The following is a 20,529-nucleotide window of genomic DNA, read 5'->3' on the forward strand; positions in this document are numbered from 1 at the left end:
TTCCAAGGGCCACATTCCAGTGGTGGGCAGGGCCAGAACTAACAGTGGGCGGAGCAATGAATGTAGACTTTATTGGGCTAGTTTCATCACACTTTATCCTCCATAAGCAAGAGGCATTGTTGGAGTTTAAGGACGTATTCCAGTTATGTAAAACCATTTGGCCCAATGAGGAGCAAAGACTGGAGAAAGTTTCACAGGCCAGACCGAGAGGCCTGGAGACCCACATTCTGCCCTCTGGCCAGTGGTTGCCCAGCCACTGTGAAGACCTTTTACCAATAATTGTTGGGGTGCGTCCTGGGAGACAGGAGCAATTGGCAGCCCCAGCTGGCTCCAGCCCACCGGCCGGCAGCTGGGCAAACTCCGGTTCTCGGAACAGCATCAAAACTGTGACTCAAGCCTCAGAAACCTTTAGAGACTGAGCACACGAACCTGCAGAGATAAGAACTCTTTGCAACGGAAAGGCAGACAGAGGCATATGTAAGCATATTTACAAGCATTTTATTCAGCATCAGGACAAAGGAAAAACATGTCTGCTCCCCTTCGTGTCTAAGCAAAACCAGGAAGCACAAAGCAAAAGCAATACACAAACAGAAGTTCCCAGCAAGCTATGCTGGAATGTAAGCAGACATGTGACATACAACAGCTCCACACATCCGTTTAGGTGGAACGGAACATCATAATCCTAGCAATAACTTCCAACACCTTCAAAGATGGAGGGACTCAAAGAGGGAGCTCTGCTGAAAACCTTGGTGTTTTTTTGCTACCTGTCAGGGACTGGGCAGAGGAGGAATGGTGGAGACTGCCTCTCTATTCTGACCCTTCCAAGGAGGAGGAAAAGGAAGACAGTGTAGATTTACAACAGTGGTTTAAGGGAGGTTGCAGCTCAGAGGCAGATGAGGGGGAAAGTTGGGGAATCATGGGAGATCCAGAGCAACATCAGGCTGACACGTTATCATTAGAAGGTATTCTAGACCCTCCAGCTCCCAGAACCAGGCGAGCCTTAAAAGTAGGAGAGCAAAGAGCTCAAAGACAGAGGGCACTTAGTGGCACCCGTAGAAGTGATGAATGAGGAAGTGGGAGAGATGGGGGGGTGGAGATTCACTCGGAACAACGCCATTATCCAAGAGGCTGGGTTCTATAGCCTGTCTCTGGAAATATTGAAATAAAAAAGGACTGTAAAAAACTTTTCCTTGTCTTTATACAGTGGACGCTCGGGTTGCAAATGTGATCTGTGCGTGACCCGCAGCGTTCACAACCCACGTCTGCGAGTTGTGATTTGGCCTTCTGCGCATGCGCAAAAAGTGATTTAGCACTTCTGCTAAATTATAAGTTATAAGGGTTAATGTGGTTCCTGCTGCTTTGTTGGAAAAACAAAACCCTCAGATGCAATGAAATTAATGAGCTGTTACTGCATTGTGATCATAAAGTCACCCAGGGAATATTTCTATCCATGCAAGAAAATTGCAACACCTCTATTTCACCTATTTACTACTTTTGAAAGACAGATTATACAATGACTACAAATACTTCCAGCCTCAAAGGCAACATGCCGCTGCTGGGATTGACCAATAGGGACAGTGCTTGTTGCACGTGGGTACTGCTTGTGAACTTTCCATTAGGTTAGGGCATCTAGTTGGCCAATGGACTAAATGGCCAGAACCTTTGGCCTGAGCCAGCAGAGATCTTCCTGTATTCTTATATAGCTGCATGCCGTAATGTTGTGCAATGTCCAGAGAGAAGGGGTCATCTGAGAGCCAGCCAAGACCAAGAACAAACATCTTGTTTCCTTCAGGCAAGGCACCACAACTTCCTGGATAAACCTCAAAGCCTTATGTTTGCTTGCAGACAGAACAATGGACAGCCACCAAGATCTGGTGTGAAGCATTAAGCACAAAATAAGAGTGCGGATCATTTTCATCTGAGATCAAGGAAATGTGCTAATGCCTAATAGTTAATGCAAGAGCAAATATGATGGATACAGACTGTGCTGGTTATAAACAGGAAGGGCAAGGCAGGAACCATTATTATTATTATTATTTCTGATTCATCAGTATTTACACAGGGCATCCCACTAGGGGCTAGGCATCAGAGTCCAGTGCAATATAGCCTAGGGCCTCCCCCAAAATCATAGAATTCTAGAGTTGGAAGGGACCACGAGGGTCATCTAGTCCAACCCCCTGCAATCCTGGAGTCTTTTTGCCCAATGTGGGTATTGACCCTTGAGATTAAGAGTCTCATGCTCTGCTGACTGAGCTATCCCAAATGACCATCCAGAGAGTAGCAAATGATGGGGGAAGCAACAAAGAGGTCAGAAATCATCACCAGAATCAGCCTGGGCGTGCCAGCACCCAGATACACCAACGCTGGTTGCCGCAACATCCTTCTTTTAAAAACAAATGTTATGTTCAGGAGGCAGCCAGCTAGGTGTGTTCATAGTTGCAGGTGCTCACTTTAATATCTTCGCTTAGATAATATAAAATCATTTTCTACCAGAAGGTGGTGCTTTATCTCAAATCAATGTGGGCAACAGAAGCACAATCAATTTTCGGGTCAAGATGGTGCCGTGATTTAAGCTACAGTGGCTCATGGTTGGAGATGGGGCAGAAGAAGAGGCGGTGCTGTTCTCCTGATAGGTAGCAGTGAGGAAAGGCCTGTTTTGGTGGCACCAGTCCAGAATTCTCCCAACCTTGCTGCCTTGCCTCATCTGTGCCCTGGCAAGCACATTGTGACCAGGAGGATGTCACTGGCCCAGAAGAAGAAGAAGAAGAAGAAGAAGAAGAAGAAGAAGAAGAAGAAGAAGATGATGATGAAGATGATTAGAGAACTGGGCCAAAACAAACAAGATGAATTTTAACAGGGAGAAATGTAAAGTATTGCACTTGGGCAAAAAAAATGAGAGGCACAAATACAAGATGGGTGACACCTGGCTTGAGAGCAGTACATGTGAAAAGGATCTAAGAGTCTTGGTTGACCACAAACTTGACATGAGCCAACAGTGTGACGCGGCAGCTAAAAAAGCCAATGCAATTCTGGGCTGCATCAATAGGAGTATAGCATCTAGATCAAGGGAAGTAATAGTGCCACTGTATTCTGCTCTGGTCAGACCTCACCTGGAGTACTGTGTCCAGTTTTGGGCACCACAGTTCAAGAAGGACACTGACAAACTGGAACGTGTCCAGAGGAGGGCAACCAAAATGGCCAAAGGCCTGGAAACGATGCCTTATGAGGAACGGCTAAAGGAGCTGGGCATGTTTAGCCTGGAGAAGAGGAGGTTAAGGGGTGATATGATAGCCATGTTCAAATATATAAAAGGATGTCACATAGAGGAGGGAGAAAGGTTGTTTTCTGCTGCTCCAGAGAAGGGGACACGGAGCAATGGTTCCAAACTACAAGAAAGAAGATTCCACCTAAGCATTAGGAAGAACTTCCTGACAGTAAGAGCTGTTTGACAGTGGAATTTGCTGCCAAGGAGTGTGGTGGAGTCTCCTTCTTTGGAGGTCTTTAAGCAGAGGCTTGAGAGCCATATGTCAGGAGTGCTCTGATGGTGTTTCCTGCTTGGCAGGGGGTTGGACTCGATGGCCCTTGTGGTCTCTTCCAACTCTATGATTCTATGATTCTATTCGAAGAAGAAGAAGAAGAAGAAGAAGAAGAAGAAGAAGAAGAAGAAGAAGAAGAAGAAGAAGAAGAAGAAGAATTAATTTATTTATAACCCACCCATCTGACTGAGTTTCCCCAGCCACTCTGGGAGGGTCCCAACAGAAAATTAAAAACATGATAAAACATCAGACATTAAAAGCTTCCCTAAACAGGGCTGCCTTCAGATGTCTTCTAAAAGTCAGGTAGTTCTTTATTTCTTTGACATCTGATGGGAGGGCGTTCCATAGGGCAGGCGCCACTACCAAGAAGGCCCTCTGCCTGGTTCCCTGTAACTTCACTTCTCACAGTGAGGGAACTGCCAGAAGGCCCTCGGCACTGGTCCTCGGCTGACCAATGGACGTGGAGACGTTCCTTCAGGTATTCTTGGGCCGAGGTCATTTAGGTCTTTAAAGGTCAGCACCAACACTTGGAATTGTGCTGGGAAACGTGCTGGGAGCCAATGTAGGTCTTTCAGGCCCTACCTCTCCTCACAAATCACACCACTAATAAAATGCACATCGTCCTCTAAGATCATTGTCAAGGATCTAACTGGACCACTGCATGAAAAAAGAACATAAGGAGAGTCTGCTGGATCACTCTGCCTTCCTGCAGTTTCCAGTAACTGGTACAGTGGTATCTCGGGTTACATACGCTTCAGGTTACAGACTCCACTAACCCAGAAATAGTGCTCCAGGTTAAGAACTTCGCTTCAGGATGAGAACAGAAATCATGTTCCGGGGGCGCGGCAGCAGCAGGAGGCCTCATTAGCTAAAGTGGTGCTTCAGGTTAAGAACAGTTTCGGTTAAGAACGGACCTCTGGAACGAATTAAGTACTTAACTCAAGGTACCACTGTATTCAGAAGCATTGCTGCCTCTGACCATGGAGGCAAAACATAGCCATCATGTCTAGTAGCCATCAATAGCCCTATCCTCCAAGAATTTGTCTAATTGACTTTTAAAGCCATCCAAGTCAGTGACCCTCACTGCCTCCTGGGGGAGCGAGTTCTATAATTTAACAATGCTCTGCATGGAGGAATACTTTTTTTAATCTGTCCTGAGTCTTCCAACAATCAGCTTAGTTGGATGTCCACGAGGTCTAGTGTTATGAGAGAGTGAGAAAACATTTCTCTATCCACTTTCTCCAAGACCTGCATGGTTTTATAAACTTCTGTCATGTCACCTTCTCTAAATCTTTTCCATCTCCACAATATCCTTTCCGAGGTGAGGCAACCAGAACTGTTTCTGGTAACATTTGTTCTGTGAGGTGAGAAGGTGCTAGCCATCTTAAAGAGAGGTTTTTCACCATGCTCACCAAAATGCTGTTCCCCGGCCTAAACACAGAGGTAACTGACGTGATGCCCTTCAGATTTTGTTAGACTACAACACCTCATGCTTTCTTAGCTAATTTTAGTAGTCATCTTGTTCTCTCATGCTCCTCCTAATATTTGAAATGCCTTTTAGTTTCCCACTGTGCTGGTTCTCTCTCTCTCTCTCTCTCTCTCTCTCTCTTTCTGTGTGTGTATGTGAGTGAGTTATTTTAGGGTTGCCAAACATCCGGAATTTCCCAGACATAGCCAGGATTCAGCCATTGGAAACAACGTCCGGGGAAAATCCAGACGTATGGCAACCCATGTCGGAAGTGTATATTTTGGCAAATTTCGTTTTAAGAAAAGCTCAAAAACTTCTTCCTTTTGAGATTTCCTCCCAAAAAGGTTCAACAACTTGTGTCCGGATCTTCACTTTTTGAAATATGGCAACCCTAGCTATTTGCTGGTGCAACTGTTTTGCCTACCATTCTTAGTAGGCTTATTGTTCTTTTTATAGCATTTTAATGCTGTACTAGTGCCTCTAGGCCATTTGGAAAAAGGCACAATATAAATAAATGAATGAATGAATGAATGAATGAATGAATGAATGAATGAATATTCGCTCCATGTTTAACTCAGCTGTTAACCTGTGATCACTTGCTGTTTCCCAGAGTGAACTGCATATTTCTACAACCACCCTAAGATGAAAACCTACACATTCCTGCCTACTCTCATTCCTACACAGAAGCGTTCTTTGTAAATCAGACTTGTCGTTTCCAAAGTGATCATAAGCACATCACTGCTTAGAATGAAATGCCAGAATAATTAGTCATTGTGGTATTTTAAAACAAATTAATTAAAAAATCAATTTCTTCGCATTGTTGAAAGGTATTCCACAGCATACAAATCAATGGATGAAACAATGCAACTGTTAATAATTTAAAGTTTAAGCATGAACATTTAGCTTTCCCAAAACAAATAAAGCTGAAGGGCACATTGTTCTTTTTGAAGTAACTTAATCCCCAGCACTTCCTTGTGAGGAAAGGATTTTCCAAGTCTCATTCAGACGGTAGGTAATTAAAACAGTCTGGTTCCCACAAGATGGTTCAGAGATTGTTTAGACACCAGATACAGACACTCACCATTTGGCTTTATCTAAATTATGAGCTTGCCTTGAGTCAGAATGCCACCAAAGCTGACCAAACGAAACCCTGAAATGTCTAATCTCTATCACTTGCCTTCAACTCTTTAAGGCCTGTAGTCCACCATTGAGACTAGGGAAACTGCCACATTGGAACAACTTATAGTGGGGTCCATGGCCCCAGAAAATTCAAAATGCTTAAGAGCCCTTGAAATCAAGGGGATAAATTAAGTCTTTGCTAAATTAAGCCTCCTTATGCTCTCCATAATTCTGTTTCTTTCCCTTTTTAAAAAAATAAAAATGGCAGCTGTGGCACTGGTGCTTTCCACCATTCACAACCACCAGCTGAAGGTCAATCATCTAAATGGAAAATATTAGGAAATCAATACCATCTATGTTTAATTTCCAGAAGGACAAATGCTGAAGATAGAGACAAACCATTGACCCCTCTAATGCAGAATTAAGAACATAAGAGCTCTCTCTGTCTCTTTCTGTTCCAGAGGTATCGTAAAAAGTACTGGAAGGCACATAGACACCCGCAGATCCCTGTCCTAAGGCATCGACTTGGTCTTTGCAGAAATCATGATGCTAGATCAATCTTTGATCTGATCTAGTAGGGATCTTCTGAGGCTCTTGTGTGCTTTAGGTCCAGTGCTTTTAGCTCCCTCTCAAAGAATATTTGAAGGGGGTGTTGTGGAAAAGAAGATGAGCATGTCCTAAATATGACAGCAGCAGCAATAATAGTAACAAGAAGCTGTAGCCATTTTCATGGTGAGTATGTCCCAGATACAAAGGCAGGAATAAGAATACAAGCGTCCAATTTAATTGTGAGCACTGCATGGAAAGTGCAATGGATAGTGGCACAACTCATTTGGAAAACTAATAGAAATTTTTTGGCCAAAAAAAAAAGGAAATAGCACAACTCAAGGGACACCCCTATCCTTGGCACTAAAGCTGACATATACAGTAAGGCTACCAGTGGTTGCTAGCCACGAAGGCTCCACTGTCGGAGGCAATAGGCCTCTGAAAACCACAGGAGGAGGGAGTACAGTGGCACCTCAGGTTACAGACGCTTCAGGTTACAGACTCCACTAACCCAGAAATAGTACCTCGGGTTAAGAACATTGCTTCAGGATGAGAACAGAAATTGCGCGGCGGCAGCAGGAGGTCCCATTACCTAAAGTGGTACCTCAGGTTAAGAACAGTTTCAGGTTAAGAACGGACCCCCAGAATGAATTAAGTTCTTAACCCAAGGTACCACTGTATACCTGAAAGAGCGTCTTCACCCCCATCATTCTGCCCAGACACTGAGGTTTAGCGTCAAGGGCCTTCTGGTGTTTCCCTCACTGTGAGAGGTGAGGTTACAGGAAACCAGGCAGAGGGCCTTCTCGGTAAGTGGCGCCCGCCCTGTGGAACACCCTCCCAACAGATGTCAAGGAAATAAACAACTACCTGACTTTTAGAAGACATCTCAAGGCAGCCCTGTTTAGAGAAGTTTTTAATGTTTTAATGTTTGATCGTAATGTTTTAGCGTGTTTTTAATATTCTGTTGGGAGCCACCCAGAGTGACTGGGGAAACCCAGCCAGATGGGCTGGGTATAATTAATTAATTAATTAATTAATTAATTAATTAATTAATTAATTAGTGCCATTGAGCTCATGTCCTTCTTGTGAACATCCCACAGGCATCTAGCTGGCCACTGTGAGAACAGAATACTGGACAAGATGGGCCTTTGGCCTGTTCTTGTGCTCTGGGAGGAAGCACGTTACAACAACCATTTCAGCCAGCCTCTTCTAGATTTCCAGCGGTTCGACTGACAGCGGATCCTCAGACGGAACCCCTTCGACAGAAACCTTTCCGAAAGTGCAGAATTCTAACCACACAGCCTAAGCTGTGGACGAGTCACCTGCTTTTCAGTGCTCCACCTGGAAAGCTAGACAACGCAGAAGACAATGTCGCAATGCGTCTCAGCGGCAAACAAAGAAGATTGGGCAAGCCAAAGAGGGTGGGGTCGTACAGTAGATGCTTTGGGTGGATTTAGAAGAGCCAACTTCCCTATGTCCTGTGGTTTTAGAGAGTGAAAGGAAAGATGGGATGGGGACAAAGCGAAATGACATCAGTGGAAATGTCAACAACGAGGAGGAGGGGAGGAAAGACATGCCTTTAATGTTTCCTCGTAATCATTTTGGAGTTGTGACATTTGACCATCCAGAGCCATTCACACACAAAAAGCAGGCGAGCGCCATAAAGTGAGTCACCTGGATTTTTACAACATGCCACACTGGTCAGGCATATATAAGCTTGCCCATTTGGGCTCCAAGATGAGATACACCAAAGGCTTTCTTCTTTTGGTGCAGGCAACCTTTCAACAACCTCCACTATGAGGCATGTGGTGCTCCTGTGGGCTGTGATGCTTCTGCCTTGCAGCTCCACCTTTCCAGTTCAAAAGCCAGAATTGAAAATCAAGGATCTGAAATTCATTGAGGTATGTAGCCATCGCAGCGTTAACAGATAATGCCATAGAACTATAGAGCAAGGGCTCTGCTACTGTTATGTGGAGTAGAGAGATGGGCAAATCTGTCAATTTAGGTTTCTCATTTTTCCAGTCTTTAATCTAGTTCTCCACATTTCCACATAAGTTTGCAAATTTTCAAGTCTTCACGGAGATTCATCAGCATGTTATTGCTGATTCCTCCTAATGTACACATTTTAAAAAATAATAATATTCCATACTAGACATGAATTTGCAAAGAATTTTTTCCTAATATAATGTCTTTTTGCATAGTCTTTTTACTAATATATGCTTTTTTGTATTTGACTGAAGAACTGCATTGCAAAATTCAGAGAATAGCAAATTGTATCTTCTCTCTCTCTCTCTCTCTCTCTCTCTCTCTCTCTCCCCCCCCCCATCTAATCTATCACATGTATATCCCACCTTTTTCTCCAAAGAGCTCAAAGTGGCATACATTGGTCTCCCCCTCCTCATTTACCCCCCACAACAACCCTGTGAGGTAGGTGAGGCTGAGAGGCAGCAACTAGCCCAAGGTCACCCAGTTATCTACATGGCTGAGTGGGAAATTTGAACCCTAGCCTCCCATATCTTAGTCCACCCTTTCTAACCACTACACCACACTGGCTCTCATACTTGGGTTTTGGGTCGCATATTGTTTGGGAAACTGTGAATTAGGTAGGTTCACCTTTAAAGGCAAAGTGAATTGAATTTCTCCTCCATCCCTAATTTTGAGGAACGTTTTCATTACTGGACTTCTTTCCATAGCTTCTGTACACAGAATGCAACGAATGGTTTCTCTCTGTTCTGTGCTTTTTTCGAAAATCACTGCAGGTGCGGTATTCTTTTTTTAGGCAATAGATGGAGGAGGGTGATTGGAATGTAGATTAGACTTAAAAATAAATGCCAGTGAGAGAACTGGCATGTTCAGAGGATAAACAATGAGCAAGCAATGAGCCAGAATGGGAAGAAGTTGAGAGAATGCTGTTTGCCTGCTTACCATAGGCATCTAGCTGTCCACTGTGAGACCAGGCTCTTCACATGTTCTTAAAGATCCAAACTAAATGGTCCCTTTTTTATTCCAGGCTTACCTGAACAGGTTTTTCCCAGCTGTGAAAAAAGTATTGAAGCATACCCTGGAAGAACAAATCAGACAAATGCAGGAATTCTTTCACTTGAAGGTAACAGGAAAGATCGACACAGAGACTGTGCAGGTAATGGATCAGCCCAGATGTGGTGTGCCAGATGTCTTGGAGTATCGTACTTTCGGAACTGAGAGATGGAATAAAAACTTACTGACTTACAGGTTAGCTGAGCTTCACCTTTCTGAAAAATGCAAAAAATAAATAAATTGGCTAGGTACTAATATTGCATTTTCCTCCACTGCTCAAAGGATTAATAACTACACCCCCGATATGACTCGAAGCAAGGTAGACGCGGCCATAGCAAAGGCATTTAAGGTGTGGAGCGATGTGACCCCCCTGCAGTTCAGGAAAACAACAGGACCTGCTGATATTGAAATTTCTTTTGCATATAATGGTAAGGCTGCCTTGGCTGATGTGTTTTGTTCATGTCTATGTCTCATACCTCTTCAGAGAACCTGATATTTATTTATTTTTACAGGGGGGAATGCAATTAAAAAAATATCCCCAACCGTTAAAAACTTGCTCAAGCCTTTGAAACTCTGTGTGTGTGTGTGTGTGTGTGTGTGTGTGTGTATTGGGGAAATATCTGAAATTTGGTATGAAGGACCTTCAGAGGAAGGTGTTTCGTAGCTAAGTAGCCGCCGTCAGCTTTGCCTTTATATACGTTCACCCTATTTATCTTTCATTTAATTTCATGTCACTTTTAGTTCATATAACACCTTTCTGCATTACTATACACAAGGCACTAGATTCAGGTAGGTAGCCGTGTTGGTCTGACACAGTCAAAATATATTTAAAAAATTGTGCAGTAGCATCTTAGAGACCAACTAAGTTTGTTCTTGGTATAAGCTTTCGTGTGTATGCACATTTCTTCAGTGTATAGCACTGTGTATAGCACTGCCAAGAAGCCTCTGCAGATTGCAGTGACCATGATGGATAGGAGGCAATGCCTTGTTTATGCAGTGTTCACCTTTTAAAGCCTTTTATGGGACAAAGAATCATGCCCTAAAGGAGCATGGTGTCAGTCTCCAAACAATCTCCAAGGACAGCCCCATCCTGGGATCGTTGCAGGAATCTGTCCTCAAGATGGTTGAGGCCACTCCCCCATGATGCAATCCTACAGCGCTGGGGCGGGGGTGCATGAACGAAGAAGAGCCACATGGGCAGGGTCAATTGTATAGCCATTCACACCTGTTTGATGCCCTATAGCTACACTACCAGTGCTGGATTTACATATAAGCTAAACAAGCTATAGCTTAGGGCCCCATTCTCTTGGGGGGCGCCAAAAAAATTAAAGGGGAAAAACTGGGTGTACATTTCCAAAATACAATGGTACCTCTGGTTGCAGATGGGATCCATTCCGGAGGTCCGGTCAGATCCCGAGGTTTCTGCAACCTGAGGACCACTTCTGCGCATGCACAGTAGGGCGGTTCATTAAAAACTTTGGTGGGGGGAATGCCTGCTCCAAAGGTCTTGTCTTACTACAATAGGGATTGTATAGCTATATCTGAAATTTCATGCATACCTTGACCCTGCTCCACTGAATTGAAATTTCAGCCTTCCCGACATAGGGAAATGGCCAAGTAAACAGCTATTTTCATGGAGCAGGGTCAAGATATTAACCGATATGCATGAAATTTCAGATATAGCTATATAATTCCTAGATAAGACCTTTGGAGGAGGAATTATCCAAAAAAAAGTTTTTTATGAACCGCTCTAATGTGCAGATTGCTTCTGCACAAGCGGTAAAATACTTCCAGGTTTGTCGCACGAGCATCCCGAAGTTTATATAACCAGAGGGTTACGTAAATGGAGGTATGACTGTGTAAGATAAAAAACAAATAAAATATAACCTACATACAGCAACAGTGTTTTGTGTTGTGTAGGCTCCTGTGATGTACATACTTTGTTATGTGCAAATGGCTTTAGATACCTATTAAAAAGGTAAAGGTAAAGGTACCCCTGCCCGTACAGGCCAGTCTTGCCAGACTCTAGGGTTGTGCGCTCATCTCACTCTATAGGCCGGGAGCCAGCACTGTCCACAGACACTTCCGGGTCACGTGGCCAGCGTGACAAGCTGCATCTGGCGAGCCAGCGCAGCACACAGAACGCCGTTTACCTTCCCGCTGGTAAGTGGTCCCTATTTATCTACTTGCACCCGGAGGTGCTTTCGAACTGCTAGGTTGGCAGGTGCTGGGACCGAACGATGGGAGCGCACCCCACCGCGGGGATTCGAACCGCCGACCATGCGATCGGCAAGTCCTAGGCGCTGAGGTTTTACCCACAGCGCCACCCGCATCCCAGATACCTATTAGGTCCATACATTACCATATAGCATATATTCAACACAAAAAACAGCGAAAAACACAAAAAAATTGCTGTTGACAAAATATAAGCTGGACTTATAAAGGGCCCCATTACCTTCAGCAGCTTAGGGCCTCATCAAACCTAAATCCGGCCCTGTACACTACCATTCAGCGGTGCTACCTAACTAGCAGATCCCGGGGCACTCCAAAGCTTGTTGCATCTTAACTCTACCCGTGACAACTGCCCCCAAACGCTGGACCTGCCAGCCACAATTCTTCTCTGTACTGAGTTGCACCAGACTCATTCATACCAATTTCCCGACTGCAGGATGAGGTCGTATGTTACCATCTGCTGACATTCACAGTGGAAGCAGCCATGTGAATCTTTCTCCCCACACTTCTCCTCTGTCAACACTACTGGAGTGACATAGGACAAGGGCATGGGGAAGTGGCTGCCGTGATGTTGATAGAGCATGACTAAGCTTTCTAAATTATCTGAGAGTGTCAACAAGCTTGTGGATAGGGATGATCCAGTAGACACCGTGTACTTGGACTTTCGAAAAGCTTTTGCCGAAACCCCCGACAAGCATAGCAGTTGTGGAATAAAAGGGCACATCCTCTTCTAAATCAGTAATTGGTGTAGGGGCAGGAAGTAGAGGCTAAGACTAAATGGACAGTGGTTGGATGTATAAAAAAAAATGGATCCCAGGATCTGGACAGGACAGGTGTTTTCGAACTTGTTCATAAATGACTTGGAGGTAGGGTTAAGCTATAAGGCAGCCAGGGTTACTGATGTATCCAAATTATACAGGGTGATATTAAGAACAAAAATGGAGTACAAAGAACTGCAGGGTTATGGCAGGTGGCCATTTTGGAAAACGGCTTCTATAGGTTTATGCCAATCTTCACATGATGTCTACCCTTCCCTTCCCCCCATTATATATGATCCAAGTTTAAATTGCCATCAGTAACAACTTTTCTATGGAAATCTATTAGAAAGGCAAGTCTATAGTAGGAGCTAGCTGATTTTACCCATGCTTAGTTGCTTAATGGGCATGATAAACTGTGACTATGTGGACTATTGTTCCATTTCATTTTTTAAAAAATAATAATAATCCTGTAAATTCCAACTGGACGAGCTGTGCTTTTAACATCTATAACTCCACAAGCAAATAAGCCACACACAGCAATCCCAAAAACCAAAAGACTTTTTTGAGATTGGGTGTAGTAAGTCTAAGTTGTTGCTGCTGCTGCTGCTGCTGCTGCTGCTGTTCTTTTAACTGTTTCTTAACTGCAATTTAATGTAATGGCTCTGAGCAGCATACCTAAGCATTATTAAAATACAGTATAAATAATAATAATAATAATAATAATAATAATAATACAATTACATTATAAAACTCATCATGGCAGGGCAACTGAACACAAATAGCGCAGACAGATCTTGAAGTTACAACAAACTCGGAAGTTGCCATAGTTGAATGAGTCTGAGCTAAGGAATAAGGCTGAGAATTCAGAGCCAGGAAGAGTTTGTTGGTGGAGGCTGTCCTTGCAACCTGTGTACTTCAAGACTAATGGGTGAGACTGAACTGCTGGTAATACCTCGTTTTCCCTTTCCAACTCAGAGCATGGTGACAACATCCCTTTCGATGGGAGGAGCGGAGTTCTGGCTCATGCTTTTGCCCCTGGGCTAGGCCTTGGTGGAGATGCCCACTTCGATGAGGCCGAACGCTGGTCAGAAACCAACAGAGGTAAATATATATATATATTCAAAATGTGTGAGCCAGGTCCCGTTGGGGCATCAGTGTGTTGTGCGCAAATACAACCCCTCAAAAACAACAACTCTGCACTGTTTTATACAATTCATGCATGGAATTCGCTGTCACGTGCAGGTAACAGCACCTATAGGTAAATGGGCCCTTAACCATTAGGTCCAGTCATGACCGACTCTGGGGTTGCAGCACTCATCTCGCTTTATTGGCAGAGAGAGCCGGTGTACAGCTTCCAGGTCATGTGGCCAGCACCACTAAGCCGCTTCTGGCGAACCAGAGCAGCGCACAGAAACGCCGTTTACCTTCCTGCCGGAGCGATATCTATTTATCTACTTGCACTTTGACGTGCTTTTGAACTGCTAGGTTGGCAGGAGCAGGGACCGAGCAACGGGAGCTCACCCCATCGCGGGGATTTGAACTGCCGACCTTCTGATCAGCAAGTCCTAGGCTCTGTGGTTTAACCCATAGCGCCACCCGCATCCCTAGAACAGCACCTATTATAGACAGCTAAAGAAGAACTGGGCAAATTCATGGAGGATCAGTCTATCAATGGCTTCTAGACATGATTCAGAAATCACTGGATAGCAGTTGGCAGGGAGCAACAGGAAAAGGGGGTTTTATTGACTACACTCCCTATCTGTATGCTTTCCAGAAGCACTTGCTAGCAACTGTAGGGAGCAGGATGAGCCCAGGGGTCATCTAGTCCCACCCCCGCAATGCAGGAATCACATCTAAAGAATCCCTGACAGCAACTTTGACATACGTGGGTCTCCTTCAGTAGCACTGTGCTTATAAAATGCTCTGTGGAATGTCACCAGCTCCCTACATGCCATACATTTAAAGCACATCCCTTCCCAATCCCCCAAAAGTCCTGAGAATTGCAGTAGGTTCAGAGTGCTGGGAATTGTAGCTCTGTGAAGGGTAAACTACAGCTTCCAAGATTCTTTTGGGGGAGGCTGCTTTAAATGTATGGTGTGTACACAGCCTTAGTCCAGGGGAATGCTGCCTCTCCCAGCATAAGATGCCCAAGGCAGTTGCCTCACTTTGACTAATGATAGGACCGGCCCTGCTAATACGCACTGCTCATCTGAGTTGTTTTCTGTGTTTTAGAAGTCAACCTGTTCCTTGTGGCTGCACATGAATTTGGTCATTCTTTGGGGCTGGCTCATTCAAATGTCCGTGGCGCTTTGATGTATCCTACCTATTCCTATGTGAACCCAATTAACTTCCGTCTCTCAGATGACGACAGGGACGGAATCCAGAGTTTATACGGTAAATTCACTGTCTAAAGTTCCTTCCCTATGTTAAATTAGTTATAACAAAATCTGCAATTAGTGTGGTTTCATAGAGAAATTGAAGTCTGATATATATAGATATATAGATACTGTATATATATGAATTAATTATGTGACATTTAAAAAATGCAACTATTGATGAGCACAGGAACTGCTCAAGAAATGGAAGGATCAGACAGGAAGAAGTCAAAGCTCAATTTGAGCAAAGGTATATGTGATGAAGAAATTTTATTTGGTTGTTATAAAGGAAAAAAGAAAGAAAATAATAAATATTATATTAAAAAAGAAAGAAATGGAAGGATCACAAACACACGTGTTGAATGTATGCTAAAAGCAGCTATTTCAGGAACAGGCTTTGCTTAGGAAGTTCATGACTTGTTCTTACTCACTCTAGCAGTAAAATGAATTAACAACCTGGGACAAAAAATAACCAATCTCCCCGAGTTCAGAAATACTCAAACGAAATCTACGTTTCGTGAAATGATACCTGGAGGGCTCAAAAATTCATTTATAGCCAGTTTTTCCAGCTGAACACACTGGTGATTAGGCTTGCATTTTATTTCCTTCAAATGTGGGTCTGTGCAGCAATCGGAGGTGCTACCAAAATGATAAAGGAACAATAACATCGACATAACAATCAATATCCATCCAAATTGCACATGTGAACAGCAGCACAGGAACCCTTCCTGCAAATTTCAAATTACATAAAACGCATAGCAGTTCATTTGACTAATGGCTTGGTGGAACAAAAACCTTCCAGAAGAAATGGACTTGGAACCTAGTAAAGAAGACCAAACACTGGTCAGTAACAGATTGTATGGTGGGGCAGCTGTGCTCGCCTGACCTCCCGACGGGTTAGTCACTGCTGCTTACCAGGAAGGAGGGCAAGGCGGTGGGCAGGTCAGCGCAGCGCAAACACACCAGCAATGCTCTTGCACTGCACCAAACTTTCTGCAACCTTTCCCTTTCTTTCCCAATAAGCTGTAGCAACTCAGCTGTTGGGAGGTCAGGTCAGTGACACCACCCCAACATGCTGTCCACTGTGTTTATATCGCCCATTCCCAGTTAGCAATCTCACAGGTCTGTCCTGAACTAACTGAAATTTCTGGACGGCTTTTAAAGGCAGCCTGCACCCTATACAGGCTCCTTGGAGGAGAATAGAATATAAATTCTATTGTGTTTGTTTGTTTGTTTGTTTGTTTGTTTGTTTGTTTGTTTGTCCAAAGTTGCTCTAAGAAAGTCCTGCTGCAAGAGGGCTAGGATTGGGGGAGAAATGCTCTTGCAAAACAAAATAAAAGAAAAAAATTCCTTCCAGTAGCACCTTAAAGACCAACTAAGTTAGTTCTAGGTATGAGCTTTCGTGTGCATGCACACTTCTTCAGATACCTGGTATCTGAAGGTATCTGAAGAAGTGTGCATGCACACGAAAGCTCATACCTAGAACTAACTTAGTTGGTCTTTAAGGTGCTACTGGAAGGAATTTTTTTTCTTTTATTTTGTTTTGACTATGGCAGACCAACACGGCTACCTACCTGTAACTTGCAAAAGAAGTAAGGGTCTGCAATCTTATACCCACTCAGCTGAGAGCAAGCCCCACTGAACTCACTGAGATTTCCTTTTGAGCACTGAGTAAGATTACATCAATCGTCTTACATTTGAGAGTACTTTTTTTAAATTCTATAATCTTTATTGAAAAATACCGTAAAAAGCGCAAAATTGCTAGTGCACAGTGTAAGATAACACACAGAAAGAAGAAACAAGAAATAGTACCCATGTAGAAAACATAACAGGGGGGAAAATATATTGTGTATTTTTATGAATACCCTATTAGGTAAAAGTCTGGTTAACTACAATACCAATTTCCTCCCTTTTTTGTAATGTACACAATGTATGCATTTGATAGTATCTTGTCCATTGTGATCTATATGGATTTTTAAAAATACCTCTTTCTGAATTTCTATTTAATTTTGTTTATATTGCTTCCACACAGGTAAAAGAAAATGAATCCCCTCACAACATGTTCCAGAAGAAACAAAATGTCCATATTTTGCTCTTACGTTTCTTTTTTCAAATTGTTATTTTAATGAAGCAAAACTGCAGAATAGGGAAGTGTGAAATCTTTTTTTAAAAATCACTTAAGCTTTGTAAGTTAAGTATGTATATTGCTTACAGCAGACAGAATATATATGCAAATTTGCAGACCTTTTTCTACCCTGATTTGAAGGATAAGTTCTAAGGGAATTGGTTCCTGTTTCTGATTACCCTAAAAGGCCAATGACTTCTGCTAGACTTAATCCAACCGATTATATCTAACTAAATTGTACTCAGAGTAGACTCGTTGAAATGAACGTGCCTAAGTTACTCACGCCCGACAATTTCAGTAGGTCTGCGTTGAGTAGACAACTGGAGACAACTTAATATTTACAGTGTCTTGTGATTCTGGCCTCGACATCCTTGCTCTTTTAATAAAATTAAGGAAATTGGTGGAAATGATGCAAATGTGAATATTATATGATCCTTTCAACAAATTTAATCTCTAGTAACTCTAAAAAGAGAATGCACAAGTGAAATTTTGCTGTTATGTTTCAAAGGAGTGGCTAAGGAACGGTTGGTTAATGTATTGCTCTTTTGGGATCGGAAAAAAGCTTCAAATAAAGCAGTTTAATTTATTTAAAATGTCTGTAAGCATTTTTAAGGGTTAGTTTGTTATCTGGCACAGGAGCTAGGTGTTTGGGGAACAGGAAACTGCCTTATACCGAGTTAGACCATTAGTCTACCTAGGTCAGTATTGTCTACACTGAATGCCAGCAGCTCTCCAGGATTTCAGCCTGACCCCAAAATGCTAGGAATTGAACCTGAGATCTTCTGCATGCAAAACTAAACTACAGTCCTTCCTTCATACATAGGTAAAGGTAAAGGGACCCCTGACCATTAGATCCAGTCATGGCCGACTCTGGGGTTGCGGCGCTCATCTCGCTTTACTGGCCGAGGAAGCCGGCATACAGCTTCCAGGTCATGTGGACTAAGCCGCTTCTGGTCAACCAGAGCAGCCCACGGAAATGCTGTTAACTCTGGCGGGAGCCAGAGCAGTACCTATTTATCTACTTGTACTGGCGTGCTTTCGAACTGTTAGGTTGGCAGGAGCAGGGATTGAGCAATGGGATCCCCCCGTCGCGGGGATTCGAACCGCCGACCTTCTGATCGGTTTAACCCACAGCGCCACCTGTGTCCCTTTCCTTCATACATACACACAGTCCAGCAATAAATCACACTGTGTAAGTCTATTAACTCTTTATTAGAAGACACAAAGACAGCTCAGGATTGCCAGGCCTAAAGAGCACAGCAACTCTTCTCGGTAGGTCTTGCCGCATAAGGCTGTTGTGGAGACTGAAGGTCCCCGACTTCCCACAGCTAAGTGCCCTCCTCTCCTGGATCCCTCCCATGCAATCTGAGACTATGCCAGTGCACCTGTCTTTGGTCTTCTCACTTCATGCCTCTCCTGGCCCTGGGAGAAAGGGGGAAGAGGAGCTTGTTGCAGCAGGAGGGGAAGGTTCCCTGGCTTCTTCACCAGCCTGACTCATCTCTGCCTCGTGGTCTCCCTCCTCAGCTGCTTCCACTTCAGACTCCCCTTGCTTACTAAGCTGTGTTACCTCTTTAGCTCCTGAGACCTCCTCCTCCCAGCCTGCTCCCTCTAACCACTCACAGTTGTCCCACCACCAATCCCAGGCTCTGAGCCTTCTTCCCTGAGGGATCCTTTGCATACAGCTGGTCCCTGCAGCAGAAGGTTTTAGAATGCTGAACAAAATGGAGGAGGAGGAGGCATTTGGATTTGATATCCCGCTTTATCACTACCCTAAGGAGTCTCAAAGAGGCTAACATTCTCCTTTCCCTTCCCCCCCCCACAACAAACACTCTGTGAGGTGAGTGAGGCTGAGAGACTTCAGAGAAGTGTGACTAGCTCAAGGTCACCCAGCAGCTGCATGTGGAGGAGCGGGGAAGCGAACCCAGTTCACCAGACTACGAGTCCACCGCTCTTAACCACTACACCACACTGGCTCTCATTGAGTGCATTCAATTCTGTAATAAACTATAGTTCCCAAGATTCTTTGGGGGAAGTCATGACTTTGGAGGTTTGTTTTGTTTTTATGATACAATGCATATATATACATATAGTATGCATGTATTGCTATATATATATACTTGCAGACCTTCAGATGACAAGCAACTAACAGGTCTGAATAACAACAGCAGCAGCATCAACAGAAAATGCCCAGCAAATTTCCCCATTGTTCCCACATCCTGCCTCGTACATCCCCAGCTTCTACTACAAATGTCTCAGTCATCTGGAAGGACTGGTGTGATGCCTTCCAGTACTGACAAACAGAAAATACCAGGAAATTAGTAGATCCACATAGAGCTTTAGGATTTAAGCATTTGGCAGCAGGTCTCTCCCTCTATTTGTCAAGCTGCTGCACTGTACTGCTTTGTGCAGGGTGGAAAACGGTTGCATAAGGCGTACTATCTTATAGGACAATGCATGTCTGTGCATCGTGGGATTTCACAGGACAGTACTGTGATGCAATGGAGGAGTTCAGATAACCACAGGCTAGATGGCCCTGCTTCTCTTTATGTCTGCTTTCTGCCTTACCGGGAAACAGGAACAATACAATTCTAGGTAGCAGCCATGCTTTATGTTTCCAAAAATGGAAACCAGCCATTAGGGATGAGTGAATCTGTCCATTTCAGTTTCCTTCAGTTTCTCATTTTTCAACTCTTACAGTTCTGCTATATTTCAACATCAGTTTGTGATTTATTTTCATTAATATATGCACTTTTATGCATGCTTTACTTTGGTATATACATTTTATGCATACCTTACTTGGCTGAATTGCAAAACCTGGAGAAGTGCAAATTTCAGAGGCGTGAATTTCCCATCAGCTGTGTTTCGATTCACGTATTATTTTAGAAGGTATGAATTAGATAGAGCTTCCTTTTAATGAGAACTAGATCAATGACCCTCGGACTCCCTTCCAGCTCTATAATGCTATGAAATGTTTCCCACATGGCTATCATTATTCTTCCACCGCAGAATCCCAGATGCAACCTGCCACCTGCATTGGCTCCCAGTACATTTCCGGGCACTATTCAAAGTGTTGGTGCTGACCTTTAAAGCCCTAAATGGCCTGGGCCCAGTATACCTGAAGGTGTGTCTCCACCCCTATCATTCTGCCTGGACGCTGAGGTCCAGCTCCGAGGGCCTTCTGGCAGTTCCCTCATTACGAGAAGCCAAGTTACAGGGAACCAGGCAGAGGGCCTTCTCGGTAGTGGCGCCCGCCCTGTGGAATGCCCTCCCGTCAGATGTCAAGGAAATAAACAACTATCTGACATTTAGAAGACATCTGAAGGCAGCCCTATTT

At 43.8% G+C, this 20,529-nt stretch overlaps 1 protein-coding gene across 1 annotated transcript; it reads left to right on the forward strand.

Moving 5' to 3' along the window:
* The first annotated feature begins 8,358 nt into the window (after window positions 1–8,358).
* Window positions 8,359–17,788, forward strand: LOC310843710 (collagenase 3-like). Its single transcript, XM_083737393.1, has 6 exons — window positions 8,359–8,570; window positions 9,680–9,900; window positions 9,988–10,133; window positions 13,671–13,796; window positions 14,928–15,089; window positions 17,103–17,788. The coding sequence occupies exons 1-6, from the start codon at window positions 8,466–8,468 to the stop codon at window positions 17,114–17,116; spliced, it is 774 nt and encodes a 257-aa protein (XP_083593519.1). The 5' UTR covers window positions 8,359–8,465; the 3' UTR covers window positions 17,117–17,788.
* The last annotated feature ends 2,741 nt before the right edge of the window (window positions 17,789–20,529 follow it).

This window comes from Podarcis gaigeae (assembly GCF_964106915.1).
Source record: "Podarcis gaigeae genome assembly, chromosome: 4".
In the NCBI taxonomy this organism is placed as follows: domain Eukaryota; kingdom Metazoa; phylum Chordata; class Lepidosauria; order Squamata; family Lacertidae; genus Podarcis; species Podarcis gaigeae.

What these genes read in the sequence shown, in the direction of transcription:
- LOC310843710 (XM_083737393.1), top strand. Translation starts at nt 8,466, where the DNA reads ATGAGGCATGTGGTGCTCCTGTGGGCTGTGATGCTTCTGCCTTGCAGC. An exon ending in AGGATCTGAAATTCATTGAG is followed by an intron (nt 8,571 to 9,679) that starts GTATGTAGCCAT and finishes TTTTTATTCCAG; the next exon opens with GCTTACCTGAACAGGTTTTT. An exon ending in AAAAACTTACTGACTTACAG is followed by an intron (nt 9,901 to 9,987) that starts GTTAGCTGAGCT and finishes CACTGCTCAAAG; the next exon opens with GATTAATAACTACACCCCCG.